Consider the following 24,392-nt stretch of genomic DNA (forward strand, 5'->3'; position numbering starts at 1 on the left):
CAGGCAGAGCACCAGCGTGCTCCTGTACGGCTCCTCTGGTCCGGCTATCAGTCCCCTACCTCACACACACACCCAGACAAACGGACCTCCTCCAGCAGGGCACAAGGGACCTGGCCACAAATCAGACCCCAGTCCTGCCACCGTGTACATTAGTAATAAACCGATTTCTCTTACTTGTCATTACACTTAGAACTATGAGTAAAACACACTTTAAGAAATCCCGATGTCACTGGTAGAAATGTTCCTGAACCTCTGCCTGCACACACACCAAGTACAGTGGCTCGTGTCTGGTCACGTTAGAGCCAGCTGCGTCCCAGCTACCTGCTAGCTTGATGTTCATGTTGCTATCCAGCAGGAGATTTTCAGCCTTGAGATCCCGGTGCACAATCTTCCGACCATGACAATAATCAACAGCGGACAGGATTTGCCAGAATTTGCGCCTGGCCTCAGACTCATTTAACCGGCCATGATTAGCAAGGTAGTCTGTAAAAAAGGAGAGAATTTAGGATTATTCACCAAAACCAACCAACAAAAAATCCCCACTATTAATAGGTAGAATTTTTTCTCCTCAAAAAGCTATCTTTTTATTTATCTTATTGTAAGTCCAGTGTAGTTTATATACACTGCTATATTAGTTTCAGGTGTACAATACAGTGATTCAACAATTCCATATATTACTCAGTGCTCATCAAGATAAGTGTACTTTAATCCCCTTCACCTATTCAAAAGCTTTCTAAATGAATAGGAGTGAGTGTTCAAGTAACATGCTGTTTTCCAAGTTCCCTGCCTTGAGAAAAGTAATTCCAATCATATTTCACTGGAGTCCAGATAAATGGAGAGAGCCCAAGACCAGACAACAGCAAGTGGCATAATATTCACAGTATAATTCACAATGCTTTTTTAGTCTAAGCACTCTCTGTTCTGTTTATAAGTTTATTGAATATTTTTCCTAACCACATTTAAAAAACAAAATTTATGTAAAAAAAAAAAAAAACCCAACAAAAACCCCATGACATCCCATCAGACAAAAGATATCTTTCTTTTAAGCAATCATTTCCTGCAGTTATTATAGAAGCCACCTGTAACATAAGATACAGTGGTCCCTGGAAGTAGCTTAAATAATTCACACTCTGTTTTGTTTGGTGGAGCACTTACCCAAGACTTGTTCTCTAAATCAAACATGATAGCCGTGTTCTCTAAGCAAATATACTTTGCAAGATACATTAGCTATCTTTGTATAATGTTATAATCTCTACTAAAGCAGTTTATCTGAAAATTAGTTCTGCATATGTTTACATGAACTCAACAAAACGAAACATTATAGCTCATTCAAGTTTCTCCTGAACATCTAAAAGGCCTCTGAAATGATCTTTTGAGGGGGAAGGGTCAGCAGAAATCTCGAAAGGCTTTTCTAAAATTTAAAATTATTTTCCCAACTTAGGAATTGTATGGGTGAATGAATATTCAGACATCTCCATATATTTTCTGCTCTAGGCTATGGGGTTTACTGATATTTAGAGTCCATGGCTTTGGCTCAGGACATCCTCAAGATTTATTATAAAATTAACATTTGTACAGCACTTTACAGTTTATAAAGCATGTTCGTATCACTGTATCCCTCTTAATCTTCCTAAAAACCCTCTATGATAACTATTATTCTAATTTTCATTTTATAGATGAGGACGCTGAAAATCAGAGGGGTTATGTAATCTGGCTGAATTCATACAACTGGTAAATGAATGGTTACTTCACTGTAACCATGGAGAGGCACTGTTCTCAATCCACGCTCAAGTTAATAAACTTCAAAAAAACGTATCAAGCTTCCTTACTAGACTCGGGCTGAAATCCTACCCTTTCAAACCCTGCTCAAATGCCACCTTGCCCTTAAACAGTTCCTCGTCACTTCAAGTAGAACTAATCTCTACACTCTGAACTCCTTATCACTGACAACACATTGGCTCACACTGTAGTTACCTGCATATATCACATAAATATCTCAAAGTGCGTATGTGTTTGGGTGTACACACACACACACACAGCCTTAATTCTAACACACTGTGTGTTAGAAAATAAGATACCTTCACTTAAGCTTTCTGAAGATAGGGGCCATATTATTTTCTTTGGTACTTCCCACACTGCTTTAGTACTATGTACAAAACATCAGAGGCACGGTTTTTATAATACTTAGCTGATTAAGGTCTGGTCATGGATGGTATCATCAACCATTATAAAATATAGAATATTAGTACTATACATGTTAGACACTTTAAATGTAAGCAGACAGACCTAAATGTGTCTAGGAACATAAAATCCTAGAAGTGAGCACAGGCAGTAATTTCTCTGACATCAGCTATAGGAAAACAAAACAAAAAAAGGCAAAATCAGACTTATAAATACAGAGAACAGACTAGACTGATGGTTGCCAGGCAGACGAGGGTGTGGGGTTGGGCTAAATGGGTGAAGGGGAGAGGGAGATACAGGCTGAAATGAGTAAGTCATAGGAATAAACAGCAGAGCGTAAGGAATATAGTTAGTCAATGATACTATAATAGTGATGTAATGGGACAGACAGTAGCTACACCTGTGGAGAACATAGCATAATGTATAAACTTGTCAAATCACAGAGTTGTACACGTGAAACTAACGTAACATTGTGTGTCAATTACACTCAAATAAAAAAAATGGGGCGCCTGGGTGGCTCAGTCGTTAGGCATCTGCCTTCGGCTCAGGTCATGATCCCAGGGTCCTGGGATCGAGCCCCACATCGGGCTTCCTGCTCGGCGGGAAGCCTGCTTCTCCCTCTCCCACTCTCTCTGCTTGTGTTCCCTCTCTCACTGTGTCTCCCTCTCTCTCTATCACATAAATAAATAAAATCTTTTTAAAAAAATGTAAGGAGACATTTTGTATATGTTTCTTCATCTGCTATGATCACAAATTGAGATGATCAGCTCCCCATATTTTCCTTTTGCCTTTACAGAGCACACATACTAGCCATTCAGAATTCTACAGGGGAAAAAAAATCATTTAAGAATATATAGACTTTTCAGTCAGAATGTCCAAACTGTCATCAGAGTGACTATGTCTAAGTTCACTACCAAGTAAACAATGTACTATCTGTTCATAAGAGTAAACCAGAGCCTCATTTCTATACTGGATGAACGGGGAAATCTATAACAAAGGGTTGGCCCCGTGGGCAAATATAACTTACTGAGGGAAATGCAATGTGTTTTCCATACAGGATTATCTTTTGGCTAGTTACTAGTGTTAATTTTGCAGAAATTCCACACCAAATGCCATTTAAGCTGTAGCTCTAAAGAGACAATTTTTTCCTAGACAAATAAATGACTTCTTCAGAGAGACAAAATTTCTTTCTGTTGAAAATGCTGAGTCAGGGACTCCTGGGTGGCTCAGTCAGCTAAGCATCTGCCTTTGGCTCGGTCATGCATGATCCCAGGACCCTGGGATAGGGCCCCACATCAGGCTCTTCGCTCAGTGCGAAGCCAGCTTCCCCCTCTGCCTGCCGTTCCCCCTGCTTGTGCTTTCTCTCTACACAAATAAATAAAATCTTTATAAAAAAAAGAAAAGAAAATGCTCAATCAATGTGAGTTAATGGGAAAAATTTTTGTGATTCTGGCAACACAGAGAAACCTAACAGATCCAATGTGAACAGATATAAGTATATGGGGGAAAGAACAACAACAAACTGTCACTTACAAAATGAGTCCTAGGAAGTGCAAGAGAATCTAGAGTACAGACGTTTTTGAAGCGATCAGTCCAAATTAATACCACCCTAGCCAGGGGGGGAAGAAAAGCTTTGGAGCCTGGCAGGAAAGGTACTGTGGGGGGGGGGGTGGGCGGGAGGAATGGTATGTCTGAACCTAAAATTACCATGTAAAGCTAGAATCGCATAACAATAAATATATAACACACTGTGAGAAAAATGACAACATCCACGTTCCAGAGATTAAGACTGCCTGTTTAAAGAGGTTGGTGTGTTCACTCCTCCCTTCCTCATTCTGTATGTTTTCTGCAGTGTGGGCATCCCTGAAAACTGTACCATCTGCTGAGAAATCAGTAACAGAAGTAACTGAGGTAAAAACCTGTGGCCGAAATCACATTGGTTTAGGTATACTTCCTCATCCTCTGTGAGGGGCACTGTTCTCAACCCACGCTCAAGTTAATATACAAGGTCCTCAAGGTAACATGCAAAAAGCATATTCATGTTTCACAAGAAAAACTTAATTATGGTTACAGAACAAACTTGAGTGTAACAGCAATTTTCCATACTAATTGCCTGTATGCGTATTTTTGATGGGTAGTTAAAAAATTGCTTTATCCTATGTTTAAATTTGTTCTGATAAGTGAAATGTAATATTGTTGACTTTAATAAGAAAACTTTTTAAGGTTATATTTTGTATGTCCTTTCCTCACTTTGCTTTTACAGTAATTGATCTTTATTGTATTTTACAAAAATCATGGTCTGTGACAAATTGGACAATTAAAAAAATTGGTCTTTCAATACTGATAATTTGAGAAATACTGGTATAGACAAGTAAATAGGCAATTGCAATACACCATGATAAAGGCTAGCACAGGAATAAATACATCTGAATAAAAATTTTTGTAGGTATCTTTTAAAATTTTCTATTTTTTATTATGAAAATTTCAAACATACATGAGTAAATAGTATGATGAATCTCCCAGATTTAAGAGTTGTCAACATTTTGCCATACTTCATATATCTTTTTTTTTTCCGTAGTAACCTAAAGCAAATGCTTGCATCACTTTGTTTCACCCTAAATACTTTTCTGTGTTATCTTAAAAAAATTTTTTTTTCTTACATAACCATAATACCATCACCACACCTAACAAAATTAACAATTTCTTAATATCATCTAATTCACCGTTTGAATTCAAGTCTCCTCAGTTGGCGTACTAGAATCAGGATCCAGGAGGCGGAGCAAGATGGCGGAGGAGTAGGAGACCTAGATTTCGTCTGGTCTCAGGAATTCAGCTGAATAGGGATGGAATCAGGATCCAAACAAGACGTACTTTTTTTTTTTTTTTAAAGAGAGAGAGCTGGGGAGGGGGAGAGAGAAAACCTTAGGCAGGCTCCACGCCCAGCACGGAGCCTGATGTGGGGCTCGACCTCACAACCCTGAGATGAGGAGCTGAGCTGAAGCCAAGAGCCAGACGTTTAACCGACGGAGCCACCCAGGTGCCCCAAGATGTACATTCTGCCCTTGCTCATTTTGTCTTTGGAATCCTTTTCTTTTGGAACAGCCTTCCTCCCTGCCTTTTTCCTCTGCTACTGACTTACTGGATTTGTCTTTTACTTCCTCATGCTCTCACTTAACTTATTCTCTTATTTCCTGTATTTCCAATAATTTGGAATTCAAGTATGAAGAATAGAATAGATGCAAGTTTAACTTTTTTGGAGGGTGGCAAGAATATGTCACAGGTGCATCTACTTGGAGGACTACAACATCTGGTTCTCCCGCTTCTAGGCGTGCTAAGGTTGGTCACTGAGCTATGGGGGTGACAGCTTGATCCTTCAATTAAACATTCTCATCTCTTTTTCCTAACACGGTTCTTAGAGGCCTTGTTAAAACAGATTGCTGGGACCTACCTCTAGAGTCTCTGACACAGCAAGTGCTGGAAAAGGCCCAAGAATTTATGTATTTTTTATAAGTATCCAGGTGATGCTTAAGATACTGGAACAGGGGCTGTACTTGGAGAACCCCAGCACTAATTTTAGTATTCACTGGTGGTTGAACCTGAACCAGTTACTTCGTTAGAGGTTGCAAAACTGTGACTTTCTAATTATTTTATTCCTGCCACATCTATTAGATGAAATTCTTCTGTTGTCAGTTAGGGCTATTTAGTTATCCTGAACTATAGCTAAAATAAGTCAGGAGGGTAAGTGCTTAATTCTTCCTCCTTAAGTTAAACCAATTTTCAGAGTAAGGGGTTGGTACACTGGCTACCTCCAATGATAACTATTAAGATTTGTGTTTGTTTATTTTTGTTTTTCTTCTATTTTAGGATTCTCTTAAGTATCATTATGGGTGCATGGATTCTTATATACTCAGTTTATTTCAATTAATTACAGTCATTATTCTTTTTGATCCTCAAATTTTTCCATCTTTGACCAGTGAGAGCCCCTTTATAGGTTTTTGTTTTTTTAATCCAGAAATAATCAATGCCTTTGTTGCTTTCTGGCATAATAAATTTGTCTCATGCATAATTTGAATATTTCCTGCCCCAAACTTGGGATCAGTCACTTCTCCAAGAATCCTGGTTCTCTTCACTGGGGAATGATATCTGGGTGCTCAGGGTGTTTTTTATGGCAGGACTGGTATTACTTCTAAGACTTTTCAGAGACAGAGCTAAGAAAAAAAAAGTAATGACGTCACTCCATTTCAAATGTACCACTATAGGAATTACTTTTCTTTGATTTTTACATGTGTATTTCTTTTTCTCTTACAAAAAGATCCTCGTTCTTAACATAAATTACTTGTTTTATCCTATAATATACACGAAATAATGTCAAAATAGCTATGCTAATATCACTACTAACAATAAAGTTACTGGATGAAGTTTAAAAGTTAAAATTTCATTGGAGTTCTTTTTAATATTGAGATTACACCATCCTAAGAACACACAGTGCAAAAAAATAAATAAAAAAGAATGTAAAGTCCAAATTCTATTGTTCTAAAGTTGTTTGAAAAGCTATCTCTTTGTGGTATATTTCTCCTGTGTTAAGTTTATTTTGTGAATATGTAAAACACTTACCTGATGTTTAAAATGACACCAAAATTAAAACTATGCAACAAGATATAATCCAAGAAGTCTTGCTTTTTATCCCTGTTCTCTTCCTCTGCCTACAGGTAACTTTTTATTAATTTTTGTTTACCCTTTGCTTCATTTGATATATATAATTATGTATATATAATCGTATTCTCCCCACTTCTTATACAAAAACATTTATCCTTTTTCTGTTTCATTTTATAGCAGTACATAGAAGTCTTCCATATTCCTTTTACATCATTGCAGATACTTCTAGTATTTAATAGTATGGGTTTTTTTATTTTTTATTTTTTAAGATGTTATTTATTTATTTGACAGAGAGAGAGAGAGAACAAAGCAGGGGAAGCGGCAGAGGGAGAAGCAGGCCCCCACCGAGCAGGAAGCCCGATGTGGGTCTCAATCCCAGGACCCTGGGATCATGACCTGAGCCGAAGGAAGACGTTTAACCGACAGAGCCACCCAGGATGAAGGCTCAGGAGTTGGGCTGCCTGGGTTCAAATTCTGTCTTCACACTTGCTGACCATGTGACCTTGAGCACATTACATACCCCGCACCCCCCACACCAACCTCCATTTGCTAATGCAAAAATGGGGATGATGATGATGATAATACATAGAATAACAATAGAACACTTCACAAGGTTATGTGAAGGTTAAATGGAAAAAGCAATTTAAAAAAAGAAAAAACCCTCTTCGTGGTGCCTGACATATATAAATGCTCAATAATGTTAGCTGCTATTATTTCAACTATGACTACTACTATTGTTGTTATTATATTATCAGGGGTTGACTCAGGCTACTTTCCTTTCCCAACTACTAACAACCCAAAAGCCCCTTATTTTTTTTATTTTTTTTAAAGATTTTATTTATTTAACTGAGAGAGAGAGAATGAGAGATAGAGAGCACGAGACGGAAGAGGGTCAGAGGGAGAAGCAGACTCCCCGCCGAGCAGGGAGCCCGATGTGGGACTCGATCCCGGGACTCCAGGATCATGACCTGAGCCGAAGGCAGTCACTTAACCAACTGAGCCACCCAGGCACCCTTATTTTTTTTTTTTAAGATTTCATTTATATGAGAGAGAGAGAGAGAGAGAGCGAGCGAGCATGAACAGGGGGAGAGAGAGAGGGAGAAGCAGACTCCCCACTGAGCAGGGAGCCCAATGCAGGGCTCGATTCCAGGAACCTGGGATCATGACCTGAGCCGAAGGCAGATGCTTAACCGACTGAGCCACCCAGGTGCCCCCTTATGATATGATTTTTATGTTTCACATTCCACTGACATTGCTTTAAAGTCACCAGCAACTTCTCTAGGCTGAAGCCAATTACCTTTCCTCAGTTCTCATCTTTTATGACCTTTCAATTATATTTTATACTTAATTGGTTTCCAAAATAAACATCTCTCCTATTGATTCTCTGTTTATAGTTTTTCTCCTTTTCTTTCACTAATTGACCTTTCCCTTTTATTTTTTTATTTTTTAAAGATTTTATTTATTTGCTTATTTGAGAGAGAGAGAATGAGAAACAGAGAGCATGAGAGGGAAGAGGGTCAGAGGGAGCAGCAGACTCCCTGCTGAGCAGGGAGCCCGATGTGGGACTCGATCCCGGGACTCCAGGATCATGACCTGAGCTGAAGGCAGTCACTTAACCAACTGAGCCACCCAGGCGCCCGACCTTTCTCTTTTAAACACATAAAACTACTACAGTCTAATTCTGGCCCTTTGCCTTTCTTTTTCTATACACCTTTCCTCACAGAATTGATCTAACTTATCACCTTCTTGTGGATCACCTCTGATCTGCTTCATTCTTAGCTGGATAATGTTAGTTCCCTTTCATACTCTTCTCACTTAGTTCCAGTCTCAGGGTGCCTCGTTAGTCACTCCAGCAAAGATCTGTTTTAACACTCTGGCCTGGGACCTTTTGGTCACAGATCCTATTGGGAAGCTAATAAAAATTACACTTACATACAAACACACACATAAAACTTTGCAATTTCAAGGGGGGAGGTCTATAAAATCTTAGGTTTAATCAAGGTTCAGAACTCTGCCTTGGGGGTTTCATTCATCGATTAGAATTTTTATAAAAATAACCTCCAGATTAGCCAGGCACATTTGACCTTTCAACAATTACTCAACTGTGTACCTACGCAGATTTTCTTTCTACCGCTGCAGTGATATCAAGACTGAGCTCATCTCTCTTTTTATGAACTTCATTACCACCTTCTACGTCACTGTAACCACCACCGCCAGAGTGGCATCCCATCCCTTCTCTTCCCCCAAGGATAAGAGGCAGCTTTCCCAGCATCTTGTCAAAGTGAAGAAACCCAGCCAGCTGCATTTCCTTAAGTTTTGGGGATGTCAGAATCTTTCAATCTTTCAATTTTAAGCTTAAAATTCTTCAGTCAGAAATTATTAACACCCCTTAAAGATGGAGCTGAGTAATAGCCCAAAAGATTAAAAAGAAATGCAATTAAATTTTAATGTTATATTAAAAGGACTTAATTTGTCATTTCACCAATTTGTAATTTGGAACTAAAAAGGCTGATTATCAATTTAATATTTTTTTGCTTAATTAGCCTTAAAAGAAACAACCCATTTCAGACAATTAAATCCTGGTCAGAAGACTCTAACTCATAAATCTGTGAAGAATTCACATTTAATTACCAAATTTGGAGAGAAATCATGTTTTTAGGAATATGACCACTATGAACCTTGAGGACCCAATAAGGCAATGGGAATTGGTTCTTTTGTTTTCTTCAAAATATTTTGAAGACCCATTATTTTCAATCCCCATTTTCAAATCTTTACTCAAATTTAACATCTCTTTCCTCTAATCAGTACAAAATGTCACTGTAAAATAAACCTCTGTCTTACAGGAGATCAGGACTCTGATCTTTGTCAACTTAGGTTGTGTTGGTTCTAACTGATCACTCTTAGATAAAATATAACTAAGAAAGGAAGGCACATTAAATAAAAACCTGAAAAGGTTTTTAGCACATTAATATGTGTACCACTTTACACTGTGACCACTAATAGAAAATGGATTAAGTATATGATCTGTTTTGAATTAGGATACATAGGCTATCTTAATTTTAAATATTATGACATTACTTATAATATTAAATTACATTAAACTTTTAACCTGGAGACAACTTCTGAATGGAACATGAAACTACAGATTTTTAATCTTTTATAGATTTTGCTTTTTTCTGTTTGTTTTTATAAATATATAATCATTTCAAATTGTGTGTTTGACAAAAAGGAAATTGTTGCATGCGGTATATACTTTGGCAATTTAATTGTGCTTTCAGCAATTTCCCTACATTAGACTGTTTGCATCTCTTAGATTCTGAATCAGTTCTTCAAGCCTAGTGGAAATACTGAAGCAACCCACAGTCTTCTGAGAAGATGAGTTTTTAGTTACATAAAGTTTTAAAGTTTTTGGTAACAAAAGCAAATATATCACACTTTTCTAAAATTATTTATAACCCCCACAAGAAGTCAATAGGTTGCAATACTGGTGATAGGAATGGATATCAAACAGAAGACTTAAAATTTTTTTTGTATCTTTTAATAAGACATATAAATACATTTCTGATTTCTTTGGACCTAGGGAGATCTTAAAATATAGCAGAAATAAGTTCTGGAGTCAGACAATCCTGTCCAAAGTGGCCTCCCCCAGATACTTTCCAGCTGATCACCCTATTTCCCTTACATTTATTATATTGTGTAATTGTAAGTTTTATGTTGTCTCCTCCACCCAAATAGAAGTTTCATGACGACAAGGGGTTGGACATAGTGGCTGACACAAAAAAATCACTGGATGTCTCTTACACTTTAAACTTAAAATTTTTAACATTCTTCCTTAATTTGATTTCCATGAGGGAGAAAGCATTGTGCTTTGATATTGACCTGAAGAGAATCAGTACAATTAAGAGTCCAGGTAGTTGTATGCTACTGTGCTCATTAGTCTTTTCTAATTAATTTTATTCTGACTCATAGCTGAGGGGTGTGTGTGTATGTGTGTGTGTTTAAAGATCTATACACATATACAGAAAGTGAACCAAAAACCGTGATCTGGAGAGGCCTTTATGAGAAGGTATTATTTCAAATGGGGAGAAAAGCATTCCAGGAACAGCTGTAGCACATCCGTGAAGCCAAAAGGACATCAAGGAGGCTAAAGAGAGGGGAGGGCTCTGACGAAACAGAAGTGAAGTCAAACTCAGCAAGAACTGAGAAGCCTTAGGAGGGAGTCTGTAGTTTAAAATACTGGGAAACCACTGAATGGTTTTCACTAGGTGAGAGACCTGATCTAATTTACATTTTAAAAGCACTTAAAAATAATCTGAAACTGTGAACTCTATGTTAATAAGCTGTAAGTTCCATTAAACAAAAATTCAAACAAAAAAATTAAGCAACACTATGGGAATGGCCCTGATTGAGAGCTGCTATGCAAGCCACAAGGAAATAAAATTCAGTCCCTAATGCAAACAAATTCATAATACATATAAGAAAATAAGTTTAAATAATAAAAACTTTAATCAGCCCTTCAAGACAATAATAGAAAGATGTCATGCGGCAATACTGGCTTACAGACATAAAATGAGATACTGTCTGAAACTTCATAAACTCTTCTTGTCATTTCAGAATAGCTAGGTTCTCTTACTGATTTCAATATATGCAGTAACATTTCATTAACTGTCCCAGAACTGTTTTTTAGGCAGTAATTGAAAAAATTATGTCAACTGAATAGCCTAGAAAAGTGCCTAGAGTCATATTTAATACTATCAGATGATGATGTCATCTGATGGCATTCAACATTCCAGACAATTCCCTAAATAGGTATTTTCATCCCACCTATTTTTATCATCTCTACAGGACCTCAAAGTCTGTTGTGAATTATTTCGGAGTAATGAGTATGACTGGACTGATAAATGAGTCACTCTAAGCTGAACTACTGATGTTGTGGGCTATTTACTCAATTTATGCTAGTGTTATAATAATATTTATAAATGCAATCTGGTCACACTTCTAACACATTCTTTACACAGATAAATACATCCAGATAGCTATTTTGATATGTAATTATTTAAGAAGGAAAGAAATACAGTCCAAAGAACAGATCATCATTTACCAAACCATTTAATTTTTAGGAATCAGGATTCAAATGCCAAACTTGGAGAATAAGATGCTGATGATGAAGGAAGCAAATCTGTTAATTTTAATATTTTGGTTTCTCTATATATGTACTCTAAAGATAAATTTTTAGCAAATATTTGAGATCTAAGACATTGCCATCATTCACTCATAAATCAAAGGGCAGGTATATATATTTCAATTAAGTTCTTCAGGTGAATGACAGTGGAAAACAATGAAGCCAGGCTGAACTGGTTCATTGAGAAATGGGCACAGATGGAGAGGGGGTTGGGGGATGGGTAAAATGGGTGAAGGGGAGTAGGAGATATAGGGTTCCAGTTGTGGAAGGAGTAAGTCACAGGAATAGAAGGCACAGCAGAGGGAATATAGTCAGTGGTACTGTAATAGCACTGCATGGTGACAGAGGGTAGCCACACTTGTGGTGAGCACAGCCTAACTTATAGATGTTGAACCATTATTTTGTACGCCTGAAACTAATGTAACATTGTCAACTGTACTCAAAGAACCAATTACCAAAAAAATAAATAAAAAAAAAGGCAAGAAGTTAAAAAAAAGAAATGGGCACAGAGAACTCAAGAGTGTAGATTAAGCTGTACTAAGTAAGAATTTTGTCAATGAAGTTCTTGCAATAAAGTTAATTAAAGAGCCAATCAAGTTTCCCGTGTAAGTAAGTTCAGAAAAAGTCAAGCTCCTTAGTTTATCAGCCAATGGCTTGACTATGATTTATGTTTCTTGGGATCCCACCCCGTAAGAAATAATGACATGTTAAGTCACTTGTTACTGGGGAGAAAGATTAACAGTGAAAGGGAAGGGCGAGTTGGAAAAAAAACCAAGACCCCAGCTATCTGTTCAACTACAAAGAAATTAATTCAGTTACAATTCAGTAACAAACTAACATTACAAGGTTGAAATGTTTCTGTGGTAGATTCCTGTTCCCATTTCTTCACTCTCTCCCTGCAACAAGCTTATATATCCATACCCTCTGCCCTGTGACTCTGCAATGCCTCCCAGTAGAAGAGCTGATGTATATCCCTGCCCTACTGCTTTCAGTCTTGATCCTGGGGAACGTGAGTGGGTTTGACTTGACCTCTCATGTTTCTACCATCTCCCATGACAAGAGCATGCCCCAGAATGAGACATGTGGAGCAGATCTAAACCCAACCTACAGCCTAAATTAGAACCACCCCAGTAGTCCCACAGATAAAAAAATATTTGTTGGGATACCTGGCTGGCCTAGATGGTACAGCATGCAACTCTTGAGCCCCACGTGTAATGTGGAGTTTACTTAAAAAGTAAAAATACTTGTTGATGCAAACCACTGAATTGTGGAGTTGTTGTGCAACATCATCCCAGCAGAAATATGACTGATAAAATTTCCAGTACTAGAAAAGAGGCTTACTCAGCTAGAATATGAAGTATGCTTGCACAAAGAAATCTTTTGAACATTTTTGCCAATTTATGTGATATTTTGTGTCCTTTATTAAACATACACTTGTATTAACAATTTTTTTATACACCTGGATGGCATCTTTAGGTATCAAAACTAATCTGATTGGCAACGAAGAACAACTAGTTGGGAACTGCTCACATAAATTCTATTAATTATTGTCTCCATCATGTAGAGGATGTAAAAAGACTGGTCTGGTTTCCTCTCAGATGGAGGTCACTCTATCACTTTTTTCGAAGCCAGTTTACCCATTATTGGCACCTAGGCTTACCCACTGCCTCCAATTCCAAGGTTCCCTGCTGTGAAAGGGGGACAAAACTGGTTAGGCATCCTTCTGAAGAACAAACTACAATTCAGTTCCAAGGAAGGTAAAATTGATATAGGGGTTAATTATGGCTAACTCTTAAGTCAAGGGAGTAATTAAAGAATACAGCTCCAAAAAGACATGGACTAATGTTGAAAACACTGGGCTCTATTCTCAGCTCTTACGCAAATCACTTAATCTTTCTAGGCTTCAGTTTCTAAATATACCTAATATAAGTTAACATACTTAATATAACTTCTAAAGTTGCTTTTTAATTTAGTATTAATACTTAAGTGGATACCACTGGATGTCACTTCAAATTTCCTCTTGGTTTATTTAAAAAATTTATTGAGGTAAAATACACATAACATAAAGTTACCATCTTAACCATTTTTAAGTGTATAGTTCCCCCTTGGTTTATTTTTAACTCAACTCCCGTTGTAATTTCTGGCACAAAATTCCTTAGGGCACTTATTTTAGGACTGGAGAGAAGTTAGATGTGTTGGAACAGCAGCTCTGAAACCACTAGTCATTCGGCAGCACGGCAGAAAGGACAGAATCCTAAGTGGAAAATGACTGCTAGAAGCCAGAAGAAAACAGACAAATCCAAGAAGCCCAAAGGAAAGTTCAAAGATAAATGGTTCTAGTTTGCGCAGTATTCAAGGACCTGTCACAAGGAGGAGAGCCTGGACCTCTGCCTCTGGTAGTTTTAGAAAACAATATCTGATGTCTCATAAAGTTAGTAGTATCGTGCCAAAACAAGAGTACTCGGAATGACAGAAACACAAATGAAAGAATGGACAGTAAGGCCTCTAATCATGCAGCTAAATTAATAAACTAACAACCTCTTTTCAACAACAGAAAAAGAAACTGTAAATGCTTATGGAACCTTCTGGTTCTAAGAACATAGTGGTGATGAACCTGAATAACAGAACAGGTATAGTTTTTTTTTTTTTTAAGATTATTTATTTATTTGAGAGAGCGAGAATGAGAGAGAGAGAGAGCACATGAGAGGGGGGAAGGTCAGAGGGAGAAGCAGACTCCCCGCCGGGCAGGGAGCCTGATGCGAGACTCGATCTGGGACTCCAGGATCATGACCCAAGCCGAAGGCAGTTGCTCGACCAACTGAGCCACCCAGGCGCCCCAGAACAGGTATAGTCTTGAGCAAAGTTTTCTTCTTGTGGTCTTTGAAAGATTAATATTTGACAACGGACATGACTTCATAGAGCTGGGTTTACAGATTCAACTCCTACATTTAATGATGTCTCCAGGTGGTTAAATGGCTAGTTTTGGGTTACAGGCATGGTTAAACCAGGTAAACAATTAGAATGGGTTTTTCTAATCATTACTCTTAGGAACACCAAACATATTATTATCATGTACTGCTGACACACACATTTAAAATAAAACACTCTAAGATACAATTTGGTACACTTATCACTAATCTCTAAATTTTGTTAAAGCCAGAGTTTAAACTACTAGTGGTCTGATCTACAGAGTTTAGAAAGTATCTGCATCTTTCTTTCAAAGCTCCAAATCCACCAAAGGTAGAACATGGTTCCAAAACCTGAAAGACATTAAAAGTCCTTGCATCCCTCATAGGCGTTGTTTGTTGTCCATATTTTCCTTCCTCTTTCAGCAGAAGGATAAAAGAATTTAATGGTAAACCAATTTTGTTTTCTAGGCATTTGTTCATAATTGCTAAATCCGATCACTGGTCAATTATTACAAGAATGTTAACAATAAAAAATAAATAGATTCCTTATAAATTTGATTGTGGACTTAAAAAACTGCTACTCTAAGGTTTACTGAACATCCTAGGCGTAGTCAAAGAATATCCTATTGGAGTTTAACATATCTAATAATAGTAGGGCCTTTTACAGCTGTGTAATTCCAAGAGAAGCTAAAGGTAAAGACTTGGGGAAATTCTGAGCTTGCCCCATTTTTAATTTAAAGTTCATCATGCTCCAGTATTACCAACAGTTCAAACAGAATACCTTCTGTACTATTCAAAGATTTGTGGACTATTAAGCTTTTCTATAAATAAGGATGTCTGTTAACCAAACAAGTCAGAAAAAGCCAGTGAAATTTGTCAATGCCTTTGGATTTGATCCTTTGAAATCAACAGGATTAAGCAATAAGTGCCAGCAAGGATTTATCACTCACATGCAGTGAGTTTCTGGCTTTATGTTTCCTAAAGAAAATTTCATCATGTGGATAAATGATAGGCTTAATTCACAGCATTTTAAACTATGACAATTAGGCTGCCGTTTGTGCCATGAGTGGAATGAGGCCTTATCAAATATGGGCACCCCCATAAGACACAGATAAAAGGTAGAGAAGATACTTTGGGAACTAAAAATGTGAAGAAGGATTTGGAAATGTAGTCTGTGGTCTATGAAATTTTTTGTGTGTGGGAAAACACTTTTAATTTTATAGGGAAGTCAAAACGAACAGGTTTTCTTTATAATCATTTTGATGAAACAAAGCAATTCCATAAAGCTAGAATATCTCTACAGAATTTTTAGTATCAACTAATTTTCTGAGACACGTCATGTCTTAGATACAAGCAGATTCTGAGAGAAATAAATATACATACACAAATGTATTTCCACCTGCATCTCTCCAAACTCTTACCAGTTTAGATCTATTCCAGTCAAGAGGAGACCTACTGGGAAGTGGAGAGAAAAGGACCATGTATGTGGGTCATAATAAAGGAGTTAACTATAATTCTCTTTCAAACTTTTGTTTTCTACATTTCCTTCCTCATTTACCTTTCAATGATTCATTCATTCATTGATTAATAAGATACTGGGCACCCTGATCCTTAGCCTCATCTGCACACTCACCAACTCCACAGGGACCTCTAGTATGCATTTCAAAACATAACATGCCCCAAGGGAATTCCTGATCATCTCTCCTAAACCTGCACCTTCCCAATCTTCTCAATCCAGGAAAAGGCCACTCTAATTTTAGAGTTAATCCTGAGACTCTCCATATCCAACCTATCGGCAAATCCTGTCAACTCTAACTTCAACACATGCCTAGAAACCCACCATTTTTCTTCACCTCCATCATTCCCCCTCTAGTCAAAGCCACCATTATCCCCTGCCTGAACTATATACAACAGCTTCTCCTACTTCTATCCTTGCCTCCTTATCGTCTATTCTTAACACAGCAGCCAGAATGATATTTAGAAACATTTTTATATATGTCAGTCCTCTGCCCAGAATCCACCAATGGCTTCCCATATGATTCAAACTCCTTACCATGTCCAAATAAGGCCCTAAAAGAACTGAAACTGCAAGTGTCTTTGATTTAATCAAAGCAGTTGACTCAAAAATTATACAATGTAATGAAATGTGACTAATCATAGCTCAGTCCTAAAGTACTCGAATTTGTTAATCCTGACTATTAAAATCAAGGCCTAACCTCTGGCACAGAATTACATTCCCAAGTTTGCAAGGACACAGATACAAGTATGTTCAATGCAACATTACTTGAAATAGACAAAACCAAGTAATAATCTAAACATCCATTAACAGAAGAATGGTTAAGTAATGTATGGCATAAAAACCATAGTACAGAATACTATAAAACTGTTAAAAAATATGATGAATCTTCATGTATTTACATGGAGGAATCTTTCTCTCTCTTCCTCATACCTGCCCCCATCCCTTCTAATTCCAAACTGAGGGCAGTTCTCCACACGGGCTACACAGACTGTTCCCTCTGGGTATCTCTACCCTCCTCACTTTACTCAGTCCTACCCATCCCTCAAGATTCAGTTCAGAGTATCATCTCCTTCAAGAATCATTTCCTGACTCTTCTGGCTGGTAAGACAAGTGCTCAATGTTTGTTGATTAAAGAAACAAAACAAAACAAAACAAAAACAAAACCTGTATTTTCTGTATTCTAAAAACTAGCCTGAAATTTCTTTCTAAAAATTAAGTGGTATCTACAAATGTAGGGATCCCAAGGGGTACGTGCACCCCAATGTTTATAGCAGCAATGTCCACAATAGGCAAACTGTGGAAAGAGCCAAGATGTCCATCGACAGATGAATGGATAAAGAAGATGTGGTATATATACACAATGGAATATTATGCAGCCATCAAAAGAAATGAGATCTTGCCATTTGCAACGACGTGGATGGAACTGGAGGGTGTTATGCTGAGTGAAATAAGTCAATCAGAGAAAGACATGTATCATATGACCTCACTGATATGAGGAATTCTTAATCTCAGAAAACAAACTGAGGGTTGCTGGAGTGGTGGGGGATGGGAGGGATGGGGTGGCTTGGTGATAGACATTGAGGAGGGTATGTGCTACGGTGAGCGCTGTGAATTGTGCAAGACTGTTGAATCACAGATCTGTACCTCTGAAACAAATAATGCAATATATGTTAAGAAAAAAAAAAGAAGATAGCAGGAGGGGAAGAATGAAGGGGGTGGAAATCGGAGGGGGAGATGAACCATGAGAGATGATGGACTCTGAAAAACAAACTGAGGGTTCTAAGGGGAGGGGGGTGGGAGGACGGGTTAGCCTGGTGATGGGTATTAAAGAGGGCACATTCTGCGTGGAGCACTGGGTATTATGCACAAACAATGAATCATGGAACACTACATTAAAAACTAATAATGTAAAAAAAAATTAAGTGGTATCTATTCTCTCTTTTCCTTAGATCCAATGTAATTTATTTGTATGTCACAAGTTTTACCAATGATACAGAACTATGGTCTTTCCCTAGTAATCTTAACATCTACTTGAAAATGTGTGCAGTGAAGAATAATTTTTTTTATCAGCTTTATTGAGATATAATTAGCACAATATACAATTTATCGATTGAAATCACACAATTCAGTGTTTTTTAAGTACATTCACAGAGAGAATTACTTTTTTTTTTTTTTTTTTTTAAAACACCACCAAAAACAATCTCTGAGTTTGGAAACCATCAATTTGTGATTACTATAAGATGTAACACAGAGGTGGTTAAAAAAAAAAAAAGCCAATTATTACATCTTATGTAATTGGTTTAAAATATTTCCTTAAGAAAATCCATCTGGGGCTATACACACATCATTGGGCTTAGGGGATCAGGAAAAAAACCTGTACTACTCTCAATCTCATCAAATGTTAAAAAAAGAAAAAGACATCTCCAGGGTTTGATAAATATATGTTGAATAAATAAAATTTCCAACCATTCAGTAAGTATTTCCAACTGGATATCACCCCAATCCTTCATATTCAACATGCTCCAAATGGAACTCATTACTTTCTGCTTTCCTATGTTAACTTCCTCATTCCTATTAATGGCACCAATATTTTCCTCATAGCCATGTTTTTCTTTTAGAGTGGGGGGAGGGGCAGAAGAGAGGGAGAGGGAGAGAGAGAATCTTAAGCAAGCACCATGCCCAGTGCAGAGCCTGACACCAGGTTCGATTTCATGACCCTGAGATCATGACCTGAGCCGAAATCAAGAGTTGGACACTTAATCACCTGAGCCACCCAGGTGCCCCTCCCTCACAGTCATCTTTGACATCTGGCTCTCCTCCATTGTGTCATAGTCTCTAGCCATAGTGTCTAGTCTCCACTTGGAGACTTTCTTGAAATTAGTGTTTTAATTCATGTAGTGTGAACTCTAAGTTCAGTCAGTCCACTCTGTTCACAACCACAAACTGGGTCAACCTCATCGTTTAAAAAGGTAATACTCTTTTATTAAGTAACTAACCATTAATAAATTAATAAGTGTTTTAAAGGATGCCTCCTAAAGGAGGCACAAACCTCTGGTACAATCCTGTATCTTTCTCACTAATACTTACTATTGTTATCCATACTAAATCTAACTTTTCTTATCCCCAAAATCTGATTCGAATGCTCATGAAATCCTGACGCCCTCTGTCATCACACACTTTTAGAGACTATATTCATCTATGGCATTGCAAATCAGCTATTTAGGAATTTTGCTCTATCTCTCCTCTCCTCAGATAGTAGAAAAAGATAATGAATATATCTTGGACCTGAGGTCGAGTATAAATATGTGATAGCTCTTCTCTGCAATAAGTTCGATTTTCATATCATTTTCTGCCCTTTGCTATTACCCCCAGGATTTATTAGTTCTGTGTTTCCTGAAATTCACATTCAAGTTCCATTTTTAGCCTAATATGGCATCATAAATGTGGATTGGTTAAAACAGAAAATTTTTTTAAACAGGTGAAGCTTTAATTGAAACATCAGAAAGTATTAATCTTGGGGCGCCTGGCTGGCTCAGTCAGCAGAGGATGCAAGTCTTGATCTCGGGGTTGTGGGTTCAAGGCCCATGTTGGAAGTAGAGTCTACTTTAAAAAAAAAAAGGCATTAATCTGATGTGAAAACCATGAACATGCCCTAAGACTGAAGAGAAAGAGAAAAACAATGAAAATATGTGTTTGGATGTTTTCAGGGCCCCAAAACAAACAATAAACAAAACAAACCAGATTACTGAAATTAGAGGGGGCTAATCAGACTGAATTTATATTGCAAAAGTGTTTTGTAGCTGGCAATAGCCTGAACCTACTTTGGCTTTAATAGACTACCTCTAAAATGCAGACCATCTTCTTTATCTTTCAGTTACAAACAGAAGTACCTACTAGAAAACAACTTTTAGGCAAATCCACCCTCCCAACCCCACCAAAGAGTTCAATTAACTTTATATTAGATCAGGACATAACATAGAGAAGCAATACCATATCCTCAGGAGAAAACACAAGTGTCTGAAAGGAACCCCTATGTCACTCTAACATCAGAATTTAACAAAAATCCCACTGCAACTAGGATGGCTTTGTGCTTGTTCCACAAGGTGGACTGGAATCCTTAGCCCCACCAAGACTCCATGAAGTTGTAGGGAGGCAGAGGCCAACTTTTCAAGCCTTGGAGATTTTAACAGAAAGCAAACAAGAAGGTTGCTTCATCTATTTTAAGAGCCTTCATCCTGTCTACTTCATGCCCTTGAGGTAGTTACATTGACATATTAAAGTTTCTGCCCAGCTGTTTGGAACTCTCCAAGGTTCTGACCCTTCATGGTGGTCTAATAACTTAGAGAGCAGCACTTGCAAAACCAAAATCCAGGAGAAACAGGACTATAGGCATAGTGGTCCTCTGCCATTTCTAAATATTGATTCTAAGTCTCACACTCACTTTGGCCTTACTTTGATCATTTCATCCTATCCCTGATGTATGCTTGCCTCAAAGCATCACTGGTAGTACATGACATTCCTACAGTATCTGGATCTAGTCCTTTCTTCCTTGTTTCAACCATTTTCCCAAGTCCACTATTTTAGGAACGTGGTTCAATGGATTGTGGGTAAAGGGTCAGATTTAATTTAACTGTGGTCTGTTTGGTTAGATTAGAGCCAATGCAACTGAAGAAATGTATTTCTCTCAACACTTATTTTTTTAAAGATTTTATTTATTTATTTGAGAGAGAGAGACTAAGAGAGAGCGTGAGAGGGGGGAGGGTCAGAGGGAGAAGCAGACTTCCTGCTGAGCACTTGATCCCGGGACTCCAGGAACATGACCTGAGCTGAAGGCAGTTGCTTAACCAACTGAGCCACCCAGGCGCCCTCTCCTCAACACTTAAATACTTCACTCTACTCTCTTCTTGCTTGCTTGGTTTCTGAGGAAAAGCTGTTATAATTCTTATCTTTGCTCCTCTATAGGTAAAGGTGTTCCCCCCCCCGCCCCGGGGTTCTTTCAAGATTTTTTATCTTTGATTTTCTGCAGTTTGAATACAGTATGTCCAGGCATAGTTGTTTTGATATTTATCCTGCTTGGTGTTCTAGCAGTTTCCTGGATCTGTGGTTTGGTGTCTAGGGGGAAATTTTCAGTTATTATTGTTTCAAATATTGCTTCTGCTCCTTTCTCTCTCTCGCTCTTTCCCCATTACACATTTGTAGTTGTCACAGTTTTTGCATGTTGAAAAACTCTGTGTTTCAGTTTTGGAAATTTCTATTGATATATCCCCAAGCTCAGAGGTTCTTTCCTTAGCCATATGCAGTCTAATGAGTTCAAAGACATTCTTGATTTCTGTTACAGTGTTTTTGATCTCTAGCATTTCTTCCCCTCCCCCCCAGCATTTCTTTTTGATTCTCAGAATTTCCATCTTTCTGCTTCTATTACTCATCTGTTCTTGCATGTCGTCTTCTTTTCCATTACATTCCTTAGTATATCACAGTAGTTTTAAATTCCCAGTTTGATAATCCCAACATCTCTGCCATATTTGAGTCTGGTTCTGACACTTGCTATGTCTCTTCAAACTGTGATTTTCTGCCTTTTCGTATGCCTTGTAATTTTTTGTTGAAAGCTGGACTTGACGTACTGGGTAAAAGGAACTCTGGTAAATAGTGAACTCCACTTACCCAGTAAAAGAACTGGAGAAAACAGCCAATAGTGGTATGGTGGTGAGGTATGGGTGGAAAGAGAAGCATTTTATAGTTGTAGGATTAGGTCTCAGTCTTTTCCTAAGTACTTCTTGGTCCTCCCCCAACCTCCACCTTAGATGGGACACAATGGCTAGAATGGGCTTCCCCCCAGGTTGGTTAGGTTCTATAAAATCCCAGCAGGTTACAGTTTGTAAAATAGTTTTTCTCTTGAGGGCAGGCCTTTTTAAGAAGAACAGAATATTCTAACATATTACAAAATGGTTACTTTTTCTGTCTTCCACCAGGAGCAGAAGGAGACGTTTTTCTGATATTCACTGTAAGAACCTGAGAGAGTTCCTGGAGGGAAAACTTCCAAAAATGAGCTCTCCTATCCCCGCTGCCCCATAAGTTTTTTAACTCTCAGACTGGTCCACACTGAGCTTCTAGCAATTCATCATTCAGGTTTTTCTATCCCAGGCTGGTTCCTGCAGAGTTTTCTGCTTGTGGGCTTCTGCTCTGGTAAGATGTGATTCTCTGCATTTGTCTGTCTGTCTCTCTAATTTTGAGGGCAGTGGTTTGCCCTGTGACTTCACTTTGATGAATCAAAGAAGCACTGTTGATTTTTTAGTTTGTTCAGCTTTTTACTTATTTTTAGGGTGGAGTGACAACTTCCAAGCTCCTTACATGCTAGACCAGAAACTAGAAGAATATTTCAGATGTGTAAATCCCGTAAGACTGTATCTTCCCTCCTAGAGAGCACTCTGAAGCCCCAAGCCAAGGAGGAAAAAGGGAAAGATAAGAGTAAGATAAGATAATGCGTAAGCAGTAAGAACTCCCCTATTCCAACTGTGCTCATCAGAATCACTCAAAGCAGTTAGACCGTCACGAGCAGGGAAACAAAAGGCAGTTTATAATATCCTGACTGCTATCCCATTTCCTACAGTCAGAAGTAATCCCAAAAGAACATCTGGGATCTTACTTCATCTCTCCCACACTCCAGTCTGCCCTGTACCAGTTTATGCCTCCCAACATCTTCCCATGGTGAAAAATAGTAAAAAGACATGATTTCCCTGAGAAACTTTGAAAGTCTTTCAAAAACAGTTTCATAGAAAAACAATGAAAAGGACAAGATTATGCAGAACTAGCTCAAACACTATAAGCAGATGAAAGAAAAACTGATTTTATTTTTTTAAAGATTTATTTATTTAATTTATATATATAGATAGATAGATAGATAGATAGAGAGAGAGAGAGAGAGAGAGAGAGAGAAAGGGTCAGAGGGAGAAGCAGACTTCCCGCTGAGCAGGGAACCCGATGCGGGGCTCTATCCCAGGACCCTGCGATCATGACCTGAGCCGAAGGCAGACGCTTAATGACTGAGCCATCCAGGTGCCCCTCAATATTTTTTTCTGACAGTAGTAAGAAGAATTGTTTCACTGAAATCAATGTATTACTTACTGAAAAGGTCTGAGGAAGGACTGTGTCTACAAGAACTCAGAAAATGGATCCAAAAGAGGTATACACCAGATATATTTCAGAATATCTGCCTGCCCATGCCCTTTTGGGACAGTCTTCACTCATAGTACAAAGTGGCTTTGTCTTAGGCTATGTATATATCTCCCTCTCCAGGCCCTAACTTAAGTGGGAAAGGGGTACATACTTGACCCAAAGATAATCGTAGTAAACTTGCATCCTGACACAACTCTAATTTTCTTCAGATAAATTCCCACAGTAATTTTCATTTTAAAGGAAGAGCTTATACATCAATGTAAACAGACATATACCTCTGAACAGAAGGACTTCTCTTGTTCTTACTGCCATTCCTTTCTACCCTCCGGATATAAGACTTCCATACCAATTCCAGAGATGGGGGAAAAGGACTTCCATCCCAAGTCCAGAGATGGGCCTGATTAGTCTCTGGATAATCTTACTCCCCCTTGTCAGTGACTGGTTTAGGAATGGTATATTCTGGTGGCTTCTCTTTCTTACCAACAGAGATTATTAATGCAAACAAATCTCTAATTGCAAATCTGGCCAATGAAATATGAGGGAATGCTGCTCACTTCCAGAAGAGATTTTAGAAAAAATTTTCTCACTCCTAAGAAAAAGCCACATGAAGAAATGTCCATTCTTTTCCCTGGATGTTGCTGTATCTGGATGTGGTGCCTGCAATGGGTGTAGCATTTTACTAAGGATAAAGCTAATCCTGCGGATGGCAGAGTGCTGAAAGGTTCTTTATGACACTGTTGAGTCTCCAACCTACCAACTCTTAAAGCTGCCC

General features: G+C 38.0%; 1 protein-coding gene across 1 annotated transcript in view; it reads right to left on the reverse strand.

Moving 5' to 3' along the window:
- The window catches only part of SIK2 (salt inducible kinase 2), a 122,498-nt gene that overhangs the window by 39,122 nt on the left and 58,984 nt on the right, over nt 1-24,392 (reverse strand). Inside the window, exon 4 of the mRNA XM_028105842.1 lies at nt 322-483. Coding sequence (XP_027961643.1) covers nt 322-483 — 162 coding nt within the window. The remainder of the gene's footprint in view (nt 1-321; nt 484-24,392) is intronic.

Source organism: Eumetopias jubatus, unplaced genomic scaffold (assembly GCF_037043125.1).
Source record: "Eumetopias jubatus isolate StellerSeaLion01/CBP00866 unplaced genomic scaffold, mEumJub1_p1.0 scaffold_13, whole genome shotgun sequence".
NCBI classification, from domain to species: Eukaryota; Metazoa; Chordata; class Mammalia; order Carnivora; family Otariidae; genus Eumetopias; species Eumetopias jubatus.